At 39.2% G+C, this 19,826-nt stretch overlaps 1 protein-coding gene across 1 annotated transcript; it reads left to right on the top strand.

Moving 5' to 3' along the window:
* The first annotated feature begins 85 nt into the window (after nucleotides 1-85).
* On the top strand, nucleotides 86-19,231 carry LOC133692083 (protein SPIRRIG-like). The gene is made up of 19 exons (XM_062112766.1): nucleotides 86-851; nucleotides 2,086-2,155; nucleotides 2,282-2,367; nucleotides 3,175-3,310; nucleotides 3,410-3,466; nucleotides 3,753-3,926; nucleotides 4,107-4,298; nucleotides 4,438-4,503; nucleotides 5,515-5,629; nucleotides 5,825-6,999; nucleotides 7,153-7,852; nucleotides 7,981-8,083; nucleotides 8,168-9,264; nucleotides 9,388-11,038; nucleotides 11,170-14,226; nucleotides 15,907-16,215; nucleotides 16,298-16,604; nucleotides 16,762-16,908; nucleotides 17,462-19,231. The coding sequence occupies exons 1-19, from the start codon at nucleotides 685-687 to the stop codon at nucleotides 18,638-18,640; spliced, it is 10,788 nt and encodes a 3,595-aa protein (XP_061968750.1). The 5' UTR covers nucleotides 86-684; the 3' UTR covers nucleotides 18,641-19,231.
* Nucleotides 19,232-19,826: the final 595 nt, after the last annotated feature.

The following is a 19,826-nucleotide window of genomic DNA, read 5'->3' as shown; positions in this document are numbered from 1 at the left end:
GAGGAGAGGCAGCGTTTCTATGTGGACATATAGGAAGTCTTTTTTAGAGCGAGAAAACAAATTAATAATAAAAAAATGATTATCGTAGGCAGAGAAAGAAACGAAAACGGGAAAGAAAGAGAGACATGGAGCGAGAAACAAGGCGCGGAGTGGCCGTCCAAAAACAGCAGTCGAGTAGAGAGAGAGGAATTTTCTTGATTAACTCATAACAATAATAATCATAAAAAATAATCGTCATTCTATTATCCTTGTTTTTTTCTTCTGCCTGGTTTACTTTCTCATAATCATAGCCGAAGTCGCGTTTCCCTTTTTTAGGGCTAAAAAATTTCACATTTCCCCTATAAATTTTTTAAAATTAAGTAAGAACAGCAAGACACAAGACACGAACGGAGAAATTAAATCCCCCAGATCTTGCTGCCCATAAATCCCGACTCCGATCATTCCTCTCCCATTCTTGCTCAATCGATTCAATTTCTTCGTTTTATTATTTTCTTTCCTTAATTATTTTAATTCTGAGCCAGGGAAGGAGAGCCATAGAGATCCTTGTAGATATTTATCAGTATTAGCATTGTAATAATCTGGAACAAGGCTTTGGATCTGGTGATACTGAATTGAATCGTCGTCCGTCAGTCGTCGTCGTCGGATGAGAGGGAATCGTAGAAGAGAATTGAAAGTGAGAAAACGATGAAATGGGTAACATTGCTTAAGGATATAAAAGAGAAGGTCGGTTTAACTCACTCTCCATCTTCTAGTTCACCAGCTAATACTGCTCCTCCTCCTTCATCGCCTGCTTATTCACACAATGCTTCCTCTTCTTCCACTTTCCAAGACTTCTCTGCATCTCCTTCCAGGTTCTTTTCTCTTCCTTTTTTAAAAAATATTTTCTATTTATCATACATGTTCATCGCTTATTTATTTGTTTAGTATATGATTGATTTGGTGCGTTTTTAGTTTCACATTTGAAATTGAAGCGTAATCAGCGTTGACTGCTCTTGAATTTTGATCTGTAAGCGGATTAGATGAGCTCTGTTGACTATTGTTTTGTAAATACGACTTGGCGATTTGTTGTTTTTGATTAAGTAATACATTCTTAAATTAGTAATATCCAGTAGCGATGCACAAATTTATGTATTGAATTGATTTTATTTTTTAGGGAAAATACGGATAAAGTTTTTAGATTCTAAAGGTCTAAGATATAACAAGACTGTGATAGACTATGCCTAATGTAGAATTGATGATGATCTCTCTCTCTCTCGCTCTTTTCAAAACTAGTATGAAGGAGCTTTATAATTCAAATAGGCGAATCGTGGATGGTATTAGTTTTCAAAGTAAGCAATGACGACATTTTCTGGGATCGAAGCTTGGTTGTTGTTGTGTCTGTTGTTTTCCTGGTGACTTTTAGTTCACCATTAGTTACCAGAATACCTCATACTGCAAGGATTTGCATCTAGGTTTAGCATTTGGCGAGGTGTGTGTTGGGCACTGACTCAATGATAACTGGACTATGAATGCTTTCAAAATGCAATTCTGTTATTGTTTGGATTAGTTCCGGCAAATCTTTCCCCATAAATGTTTCCCTCTCTCTAGTAAATGTCTATACTGATAATACCTTGTGCTTGTGCTTTCTTTTCTATCATACAAGGGATGCTGATGCTGCAATTTTTGCTACTATGTTCATAGCAGGAATTTATAGGATCAAGTTGTCTCTGTATAAAGTTGCACTTGAATCTATGAAAACCTTCATATTTGTAATCTCAAAAGATCTCATGCTTCACCATAGTTTATCAACTTTAATTAGCAGTTTTAACCCTTTTGCATTATTTTACCAGACTTAGGCGAAGTTAAATCATAAGATTCACCAGCTTTCTGGTTGTCAATAATGCATATCTGTATCTTCCTATCTTGATATTCAACCCTAAATCTAGTCTTATTATTCTATGATCTATACCGTTGTAAATATATGGATTTACATGTTGTAAGTTTCTGATCTATTATTACCACATTCAAGCTTAGCATTTCACACCAGTGTAAACGTTTGTGTTCCTTTTTTTTTTTTTTTCCTGTTTTCCCCCCTATGAAATGCAGAGATAGACATGAGTTGGAATTGGACTTCAAGAGATATTGGGAGGAGTTCCGCTCATCCAGCTCCGAAAAAGTTCGTGATTCCTGTCGTTTTTACTTGCCATCCTTTTTTTTGATATCTCATCACTGTTTTCCTGCAATTTATCATTACTTGTAAAACAAATAGTGATTGCTGATAGCTCTTTCATTGCCTATGCAGGAGAAAGAAACGGCCTTGAATTTGACTGTAGATGTTTTTTGTAGATTAGTGAAGCAGCACGCTAATGTAGCTCAATTAGTCACCATGTATGGACGGTCTTCCACTTTTGATTTGCTGGACTGGTTTTAGCTTTCTTTTGCCATTATTTAATTCATAGTACTTGTAAGATTGTCATTTGCAATAGAAGGATTAAAAAGATCATGTTAGGCATGCTGTGTTTGTGGTTATTCCACGCATCTGATGCAGCTGTATTATTGAATTTTCAAGAATTAATTTACATCAAGGCAACAATTACAGGATATTATAGTGTTTAAGTTTTACTTTAGATGTACTACTTCAAGTGACTTTAGAGGTGTTTCTATGTCTGTGGTTTGAAAAGAGTCATCGCTATAACATCCTTTTCCATTCTTATTATCCTTTCCCTTCTCTTAGGAGAATTTCTTATTCTACATTGGTAGTTAACATTTCTCTTTCTATAATGAATATAGTTCTTTATCAACTAAGAGTTGGCTAGCATTTTCATACTGATTGTTCAAACTGCACTTTCTCAATCTGTTTTCTCTGAAAAATTCAGTCTACTCTTGGCGACTATAACTCTTCTTGGATCTCATAACAACTTTAGGCACAGGATCATCCATGAAACTTATTTCGTATCCACAGAAGTTTCTATTGGCTTCCACCTTTTATTTCATTCAATAATTGTTTTTGCAAATCTATGTGATTTTCTCAGTTGCATAAGATATCCTACTTTTCTTGCTTCGTATGAATTCAGGAATGCATGTCAACAGCAGCTCTGGCAGTTGTATTTATTTGTTGAATAAGATTTCTGCTTTCAGTGCTTTGCATGGTTCTTTGCACGATTGAAGATATTTGCCATTTTTGATGAATCACAGGCTAGTTGAAACACACATATTCTCTTTTGTCGTGGGAAGAGCATTTGTAACCGATATTGATAAATTAAAAATCGGCAGCAAAACAAGATCATTGGATGTAGAGAAAGTGTTGAGATTTTTCTCTGAAGTTACAAAGGTTTGCCTCTTTTAAAAGCTTTTATCAAAATGTTGTCCTTTCCTCTTTCATCCTGATAATTTGTTAATAGAAGCCATGTTCTCCCTGCCTTTTTTTTAGGATGACATCAGTCCCGGTTCAAATTTGTTAACTGCTGTTGAAGCCCTTGTGTCCGGGGTATGTTTCTCTTATAATCACCAACTTGAGATAAAATAAAGAAGACAAAAAGCTTCGGGGTTGAAATTATATTTGTTTCCTTCTGTAGTCAGTGTTCGGCTAATCTGCAGTCCCTTGTCAAAAGTAAATGGAAATTGATTTTGAGTGATTGAAACTGTTTTGCTATTTAAGCTGCCTGGTAAATGAGGCTAGAAAGTAGTATTGTCAACTAGAGGGAATTCTAACACTTGTTGTTATGCTACTTTTACTAAAGCATTTTAAGGAATTTTCTTTTTCTTTTTTTCAGCCTATTGATAAACAGTCTCTCCTTGATTCTGGAATATTATGCTGCCTCATTCACATTCTTAATGCCCTTCTGAGCACTGAAGCCAATCAAAGGCAAAAGCTCACAAACTCTGAAGGACCACTTCCACCTGAAAAAGATCAAGATGGTGCTTTAGAGCAAGTTCGCCGGCTTGAGGTAGATTTTTTTATGTGCTAGCTCTTCTGGTTGTGTTTACTAACCATATGATGTTTGACATGGTTTGGGTTAAACTTGTGTAATATCATCTCAGACACTAACACTTTTATTTGCCTTTATGTATTTACAGACTAGAATTAGGCATTTGAAGTCTATTTTTTTCTCTTTTTTTCCATACAGGTGGAGGGAAGCGTAATGCATATTATGAAAGCATTAGCAAGTCATCCTTCAGCTGCACAAAGCTTGATTGAAGATGATTCACTTCAGTCGCTGTTTCAGATGGTTGCAAATGGGTCTTTAACAATATTTTCTCGGTATAAAGAAGGTCTTGTTCCCCTGCACAGCATACAACTTCATAGGCATGCAATGCAGGTAAATGTATAGCCTTTGGTCCATAAATGCAGTAATGGAGCTGCACATGAATCTTAAAATTATAGCCTCTTAAAGAGATTCAGGCAAGCTTCATGGCTCACTGTTTGAAACTGCTTCTATCTGTTTTTGGTTGCTTCAGATACTTGGTCTTCTTTTAGTCAACGACAATGGAAGCACTGCAAGATACATACGCAAACACCATCTGGTATTGGCAATACGCAGATAAGAATTACATTAGAAAAGCATACAGTACTGTAGTTAACTTGTAATCTACATTTTCATCTGTCCCATTTTCTATATTGAAGAATATGGAATGATGGACCCTTCTGGTCTCTTCAGCAGCTTCTCTATAAAAGTTTACTGGGATTTAAGCTGTTGTTACCAATTCTCAATACTAAAGTTAACTTTGTGTTCGTATCACCTAAATCTGTCTAAAGTCTGCTGACACAATAATTAGAACTTTTCTAGTTTGGTTTTATATGGTTGAATTAAGTAATTGAATTGGTTTTAGACAATCCTTGATATAAAAACTCTATTATCATGTATATAGGTATAAGTGAACTGCAAATGAAAACCACAGAATTGTAATACACAAGCAGTTCTAACCATAAGATTATTGGTGCGAAATGAGAATCACAGGGCAAATGCATGCAATTGGTTCGCCACAGTTCTTTTTTGTTTTTTTGGATAAGAAGTGAATTGCAGGGGGTCGCCATTAAATCATTTTACAAAGACAACAAGAGATCATAGTTGTACATCCATTTCATGCTCTTAACTTTTGACCAAGTGATCTGTTCACGCTTTTCCTGTAATAATGCATCCTGGAATTAGTAGTGTATTGTGTACCGTTAACCTTTTGCATGTGATGTACCAGTATATCCTTTGGTAGCTAACTATATACCCTTCTCTGTGAAGTCATCAATTGGAATAAACTTTGAGACAGTACTGTAGGCTTTTGTCTGTTGACCTAATTTTGAACATCTTGACAATTTTGAAACATGCCTTTGTTGTCCTAAAACTAACCTTGTTTTGGAAGTGTGTTGTTACTCTAGTCATGACATAGAATTTAGCCATTCTTTTTGCTAGTGAAGCCTTTATTGAACAAAAAACCCTTGTCAGTGTCTTGTTTCTGGTTATAATAACTTGTGTAGTTTGTTGTCTTGTTTTATTTTCTACAGATCCTGCTCATTGGGTGATATCTCTGTTTCATGTGCAGATAAAAGTTCTTTTAATGGCAGTTAAAGATTTCAATCCAGACTGTGGTGATTCTGCCTACACCATGGGCATTGTGGACTTGTTACTTGAATGTGTGGAATTGTCATACAGACAGGGTAATGTGGCCATACGTTTTACTTCTTGAATTCCATAAGATCAATGGGTCAAAATTCTGTGGTCTTGACTGCTGAAACAAGATGTAAAATATATTAATTTATTGCTCCAGAATAATCTGGAATTCAGATTATTTTGAGCTCTAAAATTGTTATATGTATGTTACCGCTTATTTTTTGTACAATTTTGAATTGTAGAAGCTGGTGGTGTCAGGCTCAGGGAAGACATACATAATGCCCATGGCTATCAGTTCCTTGTGCAGTTTGCTTTGGTTCTATCCTCTTTGCCAAAAAGTCAGGACTCTCAGTCTTTTTATTCCAAGACTTCTTGTGCCTTTGATGGTATAGCAGGTATTTCTCATGTGATGAATGATGAACGAAGACAGGATTTCACAGAAAAAGAAGACCCTTCACCAGCTCAGTTATCACCTGCATTATCTAGGTTGCTTGATGTACTCGTTAATCTATCTCAAACTGGTCCTGCTGAATCTACAGCATGGCCTGGAGGCAAAAGTTCCAAACCTTCTCACACCCGCCATGGCAGAAGTCGCATGTCATCTTTAGATCGTGTTGCTGATGAAAATTGGGAGAAAGACAATGGTAAAGTTAAAGACCTTGAAGCAGTCCAGATGTTGCAAGACATTTTCCTAAAGGCAGACAGTGCCGAACTGCAGGCAGAAGTATTAAATAGAATCTTTAAGATATTCTCAAGTCATCTTGAAAACTATAAGTTGTGTCAGCAATTACGGACGGTTCCACTTTTGATCTTAAACATGGCTGGTTTCCCACCATCATTGCAAGATATAATCTTGAAAATTCTAGAATATGCTGTGACTGTTGTGAATTGTGTTCCCGAGCAAGAGTTGCTTTCTCTTTGTTGCCTATTGCAGCAACCGATAGCATCAGAGCTGAAGCACACCATACTCTCTTTCTTTTTGAAACTTTTATCTTTTGATCAACAGTACAAAAAAGTCCTGCGAGAAGTTGGCTTACTGGAGGTTCTGCTAGATGATCTGAAGCAGCACAAGTTTATTTTGGGTCTAGAACAGCAAACTGTTAGTCCTAGTCAGTCAGAAAGAAAATCTAGCTCAAGTAGTTTCAAGAAACACATGGACAGTAAAGATGCTATTCTTTCCTCACCGAAGCTAATGGAATCTGGTGTTTCAGGGAAGTTCCCTATTTTTGAAATTGAGGGCGCAATATCTGTTGCATGGGATTGTATGGTCTCTTTAGTGAAGAAAGCTGAAGCCAGTCAAGCATCATTTCGATCAGCTAATGGTGTGACCATTGTTCTTCCTTTTCTTGTGTCTAATGTTCACCGTCCTGGGGTTCTCCGGATATTGTCATGTTTGATCACTGAAGATACTGCACAGGTATGCGAGCATGCTACGAAACTGTTAAATGTTTGAATAGTCATAATAGATTTGCATGCTCTCATGCATGTATAACTGAATTCTTTTTCTTATTAATCCCCAATAGTTTTCAGAAGCTCATGCCAAAAGAAACATTCGATTTTTATTTACCAGGCTCATCCTGAAGAACTAGGTTTGCTTGTTGAGGTTCTCAAAAGCGGAATGGTTACAAGCAGCATGGGACATCAGTATAGGCTTCAAAGTGATGCAAAATGTGACACAATGGGTGCCTTGTGGCGCATACTGGGTGTGAATACTTCAGCTCAGAGGGTCTTTGGTGAAGCCACTGGGTTTTCTCTTATGCTGACCACACTCCACAGTTTCCAAGGTGATGGAGAACAGACAGAAGAATCTTCTTTAGAGGTTTACATGAAGGTGTTCACATACCTCCTGCGCCTGATGACAGCTGCAGTGTGTGATAATGCCATTAACAGGACAAAATTGCATGCTATTATATCATCCCACACCTTTTATGATCTTCTATCTGAGTCTGGCTTGCTTTGTGTGGAATGTGAAAAGCAAGTCATACAGTTGTTATCAGAGCTTGCTCTTGAAATCGTGCTTCCACCATTCTTGTCTCCAGACAGTGCTTTGCCAACTGATATGATTGAATCTGGGTCAGCTGGTTTTCTTTTAACTAGTCCATCAGGTTTGTTTAATCCTGATAAGGAACGAGTGTACAATGCTGCTGCTGTTAGAGTTCTGATCCGCTTATTGTTGCTCTTCACTCCCAAAATGCAGTTAGAAGTACTGAACCTTATAGAAAGGCTTGCCCATGCTGGACCCTTTAACCAGGAAAACCTCACCTCTGTAGGTGCGAAATGAATTTTTTGTTCTTGCAATCCCTCCTGTTTTATTGATTGTCTTTATTATTCTTTTGTCTGCATGTTTGCATGTCTAACTAACCCCCCCCCCCCCCCCCCCCCTCAATCACTTGTGTAGACTGTGTGGAGCTTCTGTTGGAGACAATCCATCCATTCCTTCCAGGCTCATCTCCTTTGCTTTTGTACACACTGAAGATTGTGGAAGTTCTTGGTGCATATAGGTATGTCTCTGGAGAACACAATGTGTGGTTATTTACTTGACAATGATTATCCTAGAAACTAAGGTTTATATTTTTTTCTGATAGGTTATCTGCATCAGAACTCAGACTGCTTATTAGATACATTCTGCAAATGAGGCTTATGAAGTCAGGTCATATTCTTGTTGATATGATGGAGAGGTTGATTCTCATGGAAGATATGGCCTCAGAAAATGTATCTTTGGCACCATTTGTCGAGATGGACATGAGTAAGATTGGCCATGCTGCTGTTCAGGTGTCTCTGGGAGAAAGGTCCTGGCCTCCTTCTGCAGGTTATTCATTTGTTTGTTGGTTCCAGTTTAGACATTTCTTGAAATCACAAGCAAAGGACACAGAGCCATCAAAAGCTGGCCCTTCCAAAAGGCGTAGTAGTTCAAATGGGCAGCATATTCTCCGTATATTTTCTGTTGGTATGGCAAGCGATGATAGCACATATTATGCAGAACTTTATCTTCAGGAGGATGGTGTTCTAACCCTTGCTACTAGCAACTCTAGTGCCTTGTCTTTTTCTGGATTAGAATTTGAAGAAGGCAGATGGCATCACCTTGCTGTTGTTCATAGCAAACCAAATGCTCTTGCTGGACTATTTCAAACTAGTGTTGCAAATGTGTACCTCAATGGAAAGCTAAAACACACAGGGAAACTAGGATATTCACCATCCCCAGCTGGAAAACCCTTGCAGGTCACCATTGGGACACCACTAAATTGTGCGAAAGTTAGCAAGTTGACGTGGAAACTTCGTTCTTGCTACCTTTTTGAGGAGGTGCTTACATCAGGGTGTATATGTTTCATGTACATTCTTGGTAGGGGATACAGAGGGCTCTTCCAAGACACAGACCTTCTACGTTTTGTCCCTAACCAGGCTTGTGGCGGTGGTAGTATGGCCATCTTGGATTCATTAGATGCTGACTTGCCATTGGCTACACCGAAGCTCGAAAGTACTAACAAGCAGGGGGGTTCTAAAGCAGATGGTAGTGGGATTGTTTGGGATTTGGAGAGATTAGGAAACCTCTCATTGCAGCTTTCTGGAAAGAAACTTATATTTGCATTTGATGGAACATGTACCGAATCTGTTCTAGCATCTGGAGTATTCTCCTTGCTCAATCTGGTTGATCCTATGTCGGCTGCTGCCTCTCCTATTGGGGGTGAGTGAATAAAATCTGGATTTTATGTTTCAAGCAATTTATGTAGAGTCGGGGGCTGTTCCATACTAGCTCCTGCGCTCCCTCCTTCCCCCCTTGGTCATTTTTTTTTTATTTTTGCTTCAGGTATCCCGCGATTTGGACGCCTTCACGGAGACATCTATGTTTGTAGGCAATCTGTAATTGGTGATGCAATCCGTCCCGTAGGTGGTATGGCTGTTGTCCTGGCCCTTGTCGAAGCAGCTGAAACCAGGGATATGCTTCACATGGCTTTGACATTGCTTGCCTGTGCACTTCATCAGAATCCCCAGAATGTGAAAGATATGAAAAAATATAGGGGATACCATTTGCTTGCTCTGTTTCTGCGTCGTAGAATGTCATTATTTGACATGCAATCTCTTGAGATTTTTTTTCAAATTGCTGCTTGTGAGGCTTCATTTTCTGAACCAAAGAAGTTGGAACGCAGGCAAGCTACTTTATCACCAGCCACCTCTATGCAGGAAACTAGCTTTGAGGTGCTCAGCTTGTCAAAATTTCGTGATGAGATTTCTTCAGTTGGATCTCATGGGGACATGGATGATTTTTCTGTGCCAAAAGATTCATTTAGCCATATTTCTGAGCTAGAGAATTCTGATGTGCTAGTTGAAACTTCAAATTGTATTGTCTTGTCAAATGCAGATATGGTTGAGCATGTCTTGTTGGACTGGACTTTGTGGGTGACTGCCCCAGTTTCAATTCAAATTGCACTTCTAGGATTTCTGGAGCATTTGGTGTCCATGCATTGGTACAGGAGTCACAACCTTACGGTTCTGCGTCGAATAAACCTTGTTCAGCATTTGCTAGTCACGTTGCAGCGTGGTGATGTTGAAGTTCCTGTATTGGAGAAATTAGTGGTGTTGCTCGGGGTCATTTTGGAAGATGGATTTCTGGCTTCTGAACTAGAGAATGTGGTAAGGTTTGTGATTATGACTTTTGATCCACCTGAACTGAAACTAAGGCATCAAATAGTGCGAGAGTCTATGGGTAAGCATGTAATTGTAAGGAATATGCTCCTAGAGATGCTTATTGATCTACAAGTAACTATCAAATCAGACGAGTTACTTGAGCAGTGGCATAAGATTGTGTCATCAAAACTGGTCACGTATTTTCTTGATGAAGCTGTCCATCCTACAAGCATGAGGTGGATCATGACCCTTCTTGGTGTTTCACTTGCTTCTTCTCCCACATTTGCTCTTAAATTTCGCACAAGTGGTGGTTATCAGGGTCTAATGCGGGTGCTTCCTAGTTTTTATGATTCTCCTGATATATATTATATTTTGTTTTGTCTGGTATTTGGAAAGCCTGTGTACCCCAGACTACCAGAAGTGCGCATGCTAGATTTTCATGCCCTTATTCCAAGTGATGGAAGCTATGTGGAGTTGAAGTATGTGGAACTGTTGGAATCAGTGGTTGCGATGGCAAAATCTACATTTGATAGGTTAAGCAGGCAGTCAATGCTTGCTCATCAAACCGGCAATCTTTCCCAGGTTGGTGCTAGCCTTGTTGCAGAGCTTGTGGAAGGAAATGCAGACATGACAGGAGAGCTTCAAGGTGAAGCTTTGATGCATAAGACATATGCAGCACGCTTAATGGGAGGTGAGGCATCAGCTCCTGCTGCTGCAACTGCAGTCCTGAGATTTATGGTTGATCTTGCAAAGATGTGTCCTCCCTTTTCAACCGTTTGCAGAAGGCCTGAATTTCTTGAAAGCTGCATCGACCTTTATTTTTCTTGTATTAGGTTTGTTTTCAGACACCCTGCAATCTGTATCCTCTTTTCTGGATGCCACGTTGACATTTTTTGAACTCCTTATTTCCAATTTTAATTACTCTAGCAGTACTGTGATTGGACAAGCCTTGTTTTTCTTGCAGGGCTGCTTATGCAGTGATGATGGTGAAAGAGCTTTCTGATAAGGCAGAAGAAAAGGACTTGAATGATTGTGATGATACCAGCAGTTCTCAAAATACGTTCTCAAGCTTACCTCTTGAACAAGAAAAATCTGCAAAGACCTCCATTAGCATTGGAAGCTTCCCTCAGGGGCATGCAAGTACAAGTTCTGAAGATATGCCCATGTCCCTAAATGATTTGGCTGATGTTAAAACAGAGATTGGCATCTCTAATTCTCACGAGGAATTGAAAAAATCAGCCAAGGGTGTCCCACCTTTCCAGAACTTGGATGGGGATAATGTTGACCTGGTTTCTGCCACCTCCAGCTCAAATGAATTCAATATCCATAATGTTGATGGCAATATGCATTCCTTTCGACAGGCAGAATCCCAGAGTTCAGCTTCTCTTAATATACCAGATTCTCCTATTATATCTGAGAAGTCAAGTTCAAGAATTCCCCTCACACCATCTTCATCTCCAGCTGTTCCATTGTCATCTTGGCTTGGCAATGCGTCCCCCAATGAACACAAAGCTTCTTTACAAGCCACTCCTTCCATGGAGTCTTCTATGTCTGTTAGTGAATTTGATCCATCTGCAGGCTTGAAGTCAAGTTCCCAAGGGCCATCTTCTGCAAACTCATTTTTGGCAATTAGCTCAAAGATTCTCCTTGAAATAGATGATTCTGGCTATGGGGGTGGGCCTTGTTCTGCAGGAGCGACTGCCATGTTAGATTTCATGGCAGAAATTCTTTCTGATTTTATCACTGAGCAGATTAAAGCAGCACAGGTTATAGAGGGCATCTTGGAAACAGTACCTTTATATGTTGATGCTGAATCAGTTTTAGTTTTCCAGGGTTTGTGCCTTAGCAGACTGATGAACTTTGTGGAAAGGCGTCTTTTGCGTGATGATGAGGAAGATGAGAAAAAGCTAGACAAAATTCGATGGACCTCGAACTTGGAATCATTAAGCTGGATGATAGTAGACCGTGTCTATATGGGTGCCTTTCCTCAACCTGCTGGCGTGTTGAAAACTCTAGAGTTCTTGTTGTCATTGTTACAGTTGGCAAACAAAGATGGTCGCATTGAAGAAGCAGCTCCTGCAGGAAAGAGTCTGTTATCTATTACAAGAGGAAGCAGGCAACTTGATACTTATATAAATTCACTACTTAGGAACACAAATCGAATGGTAATGTATTGTTTTTTGCCATCATTTTTGGCCACCATTGGAGAGGATGATCTTCTTTCATGCCTAGGTTCACTTATTGAGCCCAAGAAAAAATTATCCTCCAATTCTTCACAAGAAGATTCAGGAATTGATATCTGCACGGTTTTACAGTTGCTAGTTGCTCACAAGCGCGTTATTCTCTGTCCCAGCAATGTTGATACTGATTTGAATTGCTGTCTTTGTGTAAATCTAGTATCTCTTCTCCGTGACCAAAGGCGAAATGTTCAGAACATGGCAGTAGATATTGTCAAGTATCTGCTGGTGCTTCGCAGGGCTGCACTAGAAGACTTGCTTGTCTCTAAACCAAATCAAGGGCAGCACATGGATGCACTGCATGGTGGTTTTGACAAATTATTGACTGGAAGTTTATCTAATTTCTTTGAGTGGCTACGGAGTTCTGAGCCGATGGTCAACAAAGTATTGGAGCAGTGTGCAGCCATTATGTGGGTTCAGTGTATTGCTGGATCAGCAAAATTTCCAGGAGTGAGAATTAAAGGTATGGAGGGTCGTCGTAGGAGGGAAATGGGGAGAAGATCACGTGATATTTTGAAGTCAGACCAAAAACATTGGGAACAGGTAAATGAACGAAGATATGCTTTGGAAATGCTTCGTGATGCAATGTCTACTGAGTTACGAGTTGTCCGCCAAGACAAGTATGGATGGGTCCTCCACGCTGAAAGTGAGTGGCAAACCCTTCTTCAACAACTTGTACACGAGCGTGGAATAATCCCACTGCAGAAATCCTCTGCAACTGAAGATCCTGAATGGCAGCTTTGTCCCATTGAAGGTCCATACAGGATGCGCAAAAAGCTTGAGCGCTGCAAATTGAGGGTTGACACCATCCAAAATGTTCTTGATGGACAGTTTGAGTTGGGGGAAGCAGATCTGTCCAAAGGAAAATACGAGGGTGGTGCTGATGCTCCTGATACTTGCACTGAATCATTTTTTCATCTTTTAACTGATGGTGCCAAACAAAATGGCATGGGTGGTGAGATGTATGGTGAATTTTTTAAAGAATCAGATGATGTGAAAGGAGAAGATTCTGCTAGAAATGGATGGAATGATGATCGAGCTAGTAGCATGAATGAAGCAAGTCTTTACTCAGCACTTGAGTTTGGTGTCAAGTCTAGTGCTGTTTCTGTCCCAATGTCAGAGAGCATACAAGAAAAATCTGACGTTGGAACTCCAATGCAATCATTGTCAAATAAAGCAGATGAAATCATAATCATGGAAGATAAATCAGATAAAGGACTAAATGATAATGGTGAATATTTGATCCGACCATATTTGGAACCTCATGAAAAGATACGATTGAAATATAACTGTGAGCGAGTTGTGGGTTTGGACAAGCATGATGGTATATTTTTGATAGGGGAACTTTCGTTATACATAATCGAGAACTTTTACATCGACGATTCTGAGTGTATTTGTGAAAAAGAATGTGAGGATGAACTCTCTGTTATTGATCAGGCTTTGGGTGTAAAGAAGGATGTTACAGGCAGTGCTGATTTCCAGTCCAAGTCAACTTCGTCCTGGAGCACAACAGCAAAGGCATGTATTGGTGGAAGGGCATGGGCCTACAATGGTGGTGCATGGGGCAAGGAGAAAGTGTGTACTAGTGGTAATTTACCCCATCCCTGGCATATGTGGAAGCTCAATAGTGTTCATGAGATTCTGAAACGTGATTACCAGCTCCGACCTGTTGCTGTTGAGATATTCAGCATGGATGGATGCAACGATCTACTTGTGTTCCACAAAAAGGAGAGAGAAGAAGTGTTCAAAAATCTGGTTGCCATGAACCTTCCAAGGAATAGCATGTATGAATTCTACTACTCATTGCTTTTGAATTTTTCTTTCATGATTGTTTTGTGGTTGTGCATACTTGCCATTAACTAGTAATTGCATCTGCCAATTATTTTTTGACCAAGTATAAATTTCTATGCTTCACGTGTTGTATATGAATGTTATGCTGTAGCTGTGTATCGATTATTTTATGCTGAATGTATGTTGTTATATTAGATTTTTCAAGTGTTTAGGAGTTGGAAAATAATTCTTGTTTATCTTGTAAGGGTTGAGCATGATCCTTCATGTCTTGGTGCACATGAACAGAAAAAGGTTAGAGAGCAAGCTTTTAACATTTGATGTCACTATGCCAGTCTTGATAGGATTGATATTTGAATTTTTTTTATCATTCATGATTTTTTTTCTAGTCTTTAGGAATTTTAATAGTTTCTATGTAGTAGTTGTATTAGCTTAGTACAGATTTAGTTCTACTTCCTAGTTAGGTGGTTTTTCTGTTTTGCTTGCTTCTGGTTTTTGTACTTTGTAATAGCTTGAATACTTATATATAGCACCCTTGTTAGAAATCCAAGTCAAGGTATTGTTTATTTATCCAGCAAATTGAGTTTTCAGTGATTGATACCGTGGATTTTTTCTTCATCATTTGATTGTTGTTGTTTCTAGCACATGTCTGTAGGTTTCATGTTGGTAGGTGTCATCACAATGGAATGCAGGTTGAACAGTTTTATCAAGGATTTATGTTTGCATGGCCCTTGCCAGCCAAAATAATAATAATAACAATAATGGATGGATGGATGGATTAAAAAAAAACCAAACCCCTAAGTAAAGAGTTAGATGCAGCACTTTTTTTCAGGTTGCTTGACAACTCTGACTGAATCTCTGTAATTAAAGATGAGCTGCATTGCACAAAAGAAAAAAGGTCTTTATTAAATGAATACAGCTGCTTTAGAGTGGTGAAACTGCTTCATCAACTGCACTACCGATTCTCTGTGGCATTGGAAAATATCCTGAAGTGTTTCTGCATTCCATTTTCAAATGTTACTTAAGATCCCTTCTACACTTGGGAAATACATCTAGATAGATCAACATATTCTCAAGATATGATTTCTGTGTGATGTTGTGGTTCACCACTCCCTCCCTTCATTCCATCCTCTGAGGCTGAAGTAAGCAGCTCTGAAAATAGATTTTTATCTGATGTCTACTGCTAATGTAGTTTATGCATGCAATTTGGTAGTGACTGAAAGGAAGATTTTAAAAATCTTTCATCTTCTGAAAAGAAGAAATTTTATTTAAGTTTATATTGCTTCTTGTTTCGCAAATCAAGTTTTTATGGTTCATTATGTTTTTTAGCATCAATTATGAATATGGTTTTTGTTTTGTTTTGGACTTTATTATATTTCCTATTTGAAAGTTGAATCTCTGAGGAAGCACATTGATATTTGAGGTTATTGTTTTCCTATATATTGCTACTCTTCTCTATTTGTCTCCCCTTTTCCCCTTCTCTCTTCCCTAATTCCTCTTTCCATCCGTTTGTAATTTCATGGATATGCTAATAGAGGTATCTTAGAATGATAATAAGATGACACAATTATATTTATGTTGGTCACGTACTGCTGCTATGGACCTTCCTGGATGCTTCTTTCTCAGAATATTTGAACTGAATATTGCTTAATCCACAATTTTCTCTCTTGATTCAGGTTGGACACTACAATTTCTGGATCAGTAAAACAAGAAAGTAATGAGGGCAGCCGCTTATTTAAGATAATGGCTAAATCCTTCTCTAAAAGGTGGCAAAATGGAGAAATTAGTAATTTCCAATATCTCATGCATCTCAACACCTTGGCTGGTAGAGGATACAGTGATTTGACCCAATATCCAGTGTTTCCATGGGTTCTCTCTGATTATGAGAGTGAAAATCTGGATTTGTCCAATCCTAAATCATTTCGTAAGCTTGAGAAACCAATGGGTTGTCAGACACAAGAGGGAGAAGAGGAATTTAGGAAAAGGTTAGTCCTCGTGTGTATAGCACTGATTATTTTCACTGCTTTCCATTTATTCTGTCATTTACCTTTTTGGTTTTCTATTCAGATACGAGACCTGGGATGATCCAGAGGTTCCAAAATTTCATTATGGCTCTCACTATTCTAGTGCTGGAATTGTTCTCTTCTACCTTCTACGCCTTCCACCATTCAGTGTAGAGAATCAGAAGCTGCAGGGTGGTCAATTCGATCATGCTGATCGTCTTTTCAACGGTATTCGAGATACTTGGTTAAGTGCAGCAGGTAAAGGAAACACGTCTGATGTCAAGGAATTGATTCCAGAATTCTTCTACATACCAGAATTTCTGGAGAACAGGTTCAATCTTGATTTGGGAGAGAAACAATCAGGAGAGAAGGTTTGTTTCTGAAAGTGCAAATTTATTTACTTTTGCCTAGTCTATTTTGTTTGATTATTTGCTGGGAAAGAACTTGTGATCCAAAAAACAAAATTATATTCCTTTTCCAGCCATTAAAAATTGCAAGCATGCATGGTTTTTTTTTTTTTATTGTCAGGTCGGTGATGTTGTCTTACCCCCTTGGGCGAATGGCAGTGCTAGAGAGTTCATTAGGAAGCATAGAGAAGCGCTGGAATCTGATTTTGTTTCAGAAAATCTTCATCATTGGATAGATCTCATTTTTGGATATAAACAGAGAGGGAAGGTACGTTCAACATTCTTTATGTCAGAAAACTATGTTGTCTTTTTGCAGGTCATTCACATCCAGATCCATGAAAAACAACTGTAAAAAATATAGATTTTTTTCTACCGTGTACTTCCGAATGAGCTGTTCCTTCTGTTTTACCTTTCTGAAAAGTAACCCCTGAAAGTCCAGTAGCAAATCAGTGGTGGTGACAGATCAGCAGAATAAACCTCAGTCCAATGTTTACATGATATTTAAATTGATTACTTTTATTAGATGTCTATTTACTGTTGATGGCTTTCACTGTTTTGTTTGACGAAGATCATGCTTCTTCCAGCGCAATAGTTCTGTGTTTGCATGGTTAGCTACCCCCCCAACCCCAAAAAAATAATATATATCACTCCACTGCTACAACTACTTTGGAAGTGCAACTTTTACACCAGGATGTACCATCCATTTTGATGATTTAACTCATCATTGGCCCATATTTTTTTCCACTCTTTTCTTTGGGTGATTGGATCAGTCTCCGCCTCGTCCTGTTTATGATCTAATATTTTCCTTGCATAATTGACAGGCAGCTGAAGAAGCTGTGAATGTTTTCTATCATTACACTTATGAGGGGAGTGTAGACATAGACTCGGTTACAGATCCTGCAATGAAAGCCTCCATTCTAGCACAAATCAATCACTTTGGGCAGACACCCAAGCAGCTATTCCTCAAGCCCCATGTGAAAAGACGTTCTGATAGAAGGATTCCACATCCACTCAAGTATTCCTCCCATCTTGTTCCATATGAAATACGCAAGAGCTCATCTGCCATTACCCAGATTGTTACTGTTCACGAGAAAATATTTGTGGCAGGCACAAACAGTTTGCTCAAACCTACAACATATAACAAATATGTTGCATGGGGTTTCCCAGATCGCAGCTTGAGATTTATGAGCTATGATCAAGATAGACTGATCTCAACACATGAGAATCTTCATGGGGGCAGCAGCCAGATTCAGTGTGCTAGTGCTAGTCATGATGGTCAAGTCTTGGTTACAGGAGCCGATGATGGGTTACTCTGCGTTTGGAGAATCAGCAAGGATGGTCCACGCGTTCTGCAAAATCTGCAGCTGGAGAATGCACTTTGTGGACACACGGCCAAAATCACATGCCTTCATGTTAGCCAGCCATACATGCTGATTTTAAGCGGCTCTGATGACTGCACGGTTATTGTATGGGACCTCAGCTCCTTGGTTTTTGTTAGGCAGCTACCAGAGTTTCCTGTGCCAATTTCAGCAATTTATGTGAATGACTTGACTGGTGAGATCATGACAGCAGCTGGAATTCTGCTTGCTGTCTGGAGCATCAATGGGGATTGCCTTGCTGTGATCAACACATCCCAACTTCCTTCTGATTCTATTCTCTCAGTGACGAGTTGTACATTTTCCGATTGGCTGGACACAAACTGGTATGTGACAGGTCACCAGAGCGGGGCAGTTAAGGTGTGGCAAATGGTTCACTGCTCCAACCAAGAGAGTGCCTTGAGTAAATTTACCAGCAGTTCAACCGGTGGGCTAAATCTAGGTGATAAGGTACCAGAGTACAGGTTACTTCTCCACAAAGTACTGAAGTTTCATAAACATCCGGTTACTTCCCTTCATCTCACAAGCGACCTGAAGCAGTTACTTAGTGGGGATTCTGGCGGGCATTTGCTTTCCTGGACACTGCCAGATCAGAGCTTGACGGCTTCATCTAATCAGGGGTGAGGAGGGGAAATACTGATTTAAGCGTGATTGTTTCCGCTGGTGGCAGCTATTTATTATTTATCGAAATCCTACGTGGGTTTTGTGTGCCATCCTCAGCAAAGGAAAAGGAGGATCTGTGTTCATAATACATTGAAGAAGAAGAAGGTGGCAGGGCTGGCCTGGGATTGAAACAGGACACCAAAAGGAAAGATATAGATGTCTGATAAATGTTTAATTCCTGGCAAGCATGAAGAATGCCGTGCCAGGCTTCCGATTGAGAAGGGAAAGTGGACCCTTGCTTCTTGTTGTACCCTGGTTACGAGGCGAAAACATTTTTTAGTGTACATAAATGGAATTACCGACAGTGTGTAATGAAGTTGTATAGAAGAAAACCGTGCCAGTAATGGAGAGTTGTGAAACCATCTGGCCAGGACTGGAACTCGATCCAAGTTGATTGGGCTTTTGTATTCTCCGGCTTAATTTTTTTGTATAGTGCCGTGCAACGGGGCGCCACTGCCCCTTTCTTGTTGAGAAGCGATGCTAGCTCGTATATGGGTGATGTTTCTTGGCTGTTGAAATGCAGTGCGCAAAGCTTGTTGATTTTAAACAAAATAGGTTTCTGTGAATTGAAACCTGGTTCTTGTCCTTGTAATTGTAGCAACCCGAGTGTGTTTTTTTTTTTTAATGAATGGATATCATTTATCAAGGAAAAGAATGTAGGAGCCAATCCCTGGTCTAGGCTGTGAGATATCTCCTGCATTGCGTCAGTTGTTTGTTTTCATTGAAACCAATGTTAGACTGCCATCAAATGCAGCATGCATATTCTCAGATAGGATGGGTAACAGGGAATATGCTGTTGTGATGAGTTTTTTCTCTGGTTTGTCGAGTCGATTTGATCGGGTTTTTTCAGCTGTCATATCAGCGCAGGGCAGGAGCTCTTTTGCTGAAACGATATGGGACAAGAAAATATCACAAGACGGCCATAAATGAAAATTAGAAGGAAAAGGCAGCAATTAAATTAAATAAGAAACAAAAACAAATTCTTAAAAATGGAAGGTGGTCTCCCTTGTTCATGGGCTTATGCCTTATATTCCTATCCTCCATACCTCCTTCAATTCTCATGCTGACGCTGGGAAATAAATAATGGGTTGTGGGCTGAATGTAGAGTTGGGTTGGCTTTCAACCACCAAAAATACCACACCGAAAT

The sequence above is a fragment of the Populus nigra genome, chromosome 4 (assembly GCF_951802175.1).
Source record: "Populus nigra chromosome 4, ddPopNigr1.1, whole genome shotgun sequence".
NCBI lineage: Eukaryota > Viridiplantae > Streptophyta > Magnoliopsida > Malpighiales > Salicaceae > Populus > Populus nigra.
This window is presented reverse-complemented; position numbering and strand designations above follow the sequence as displayed.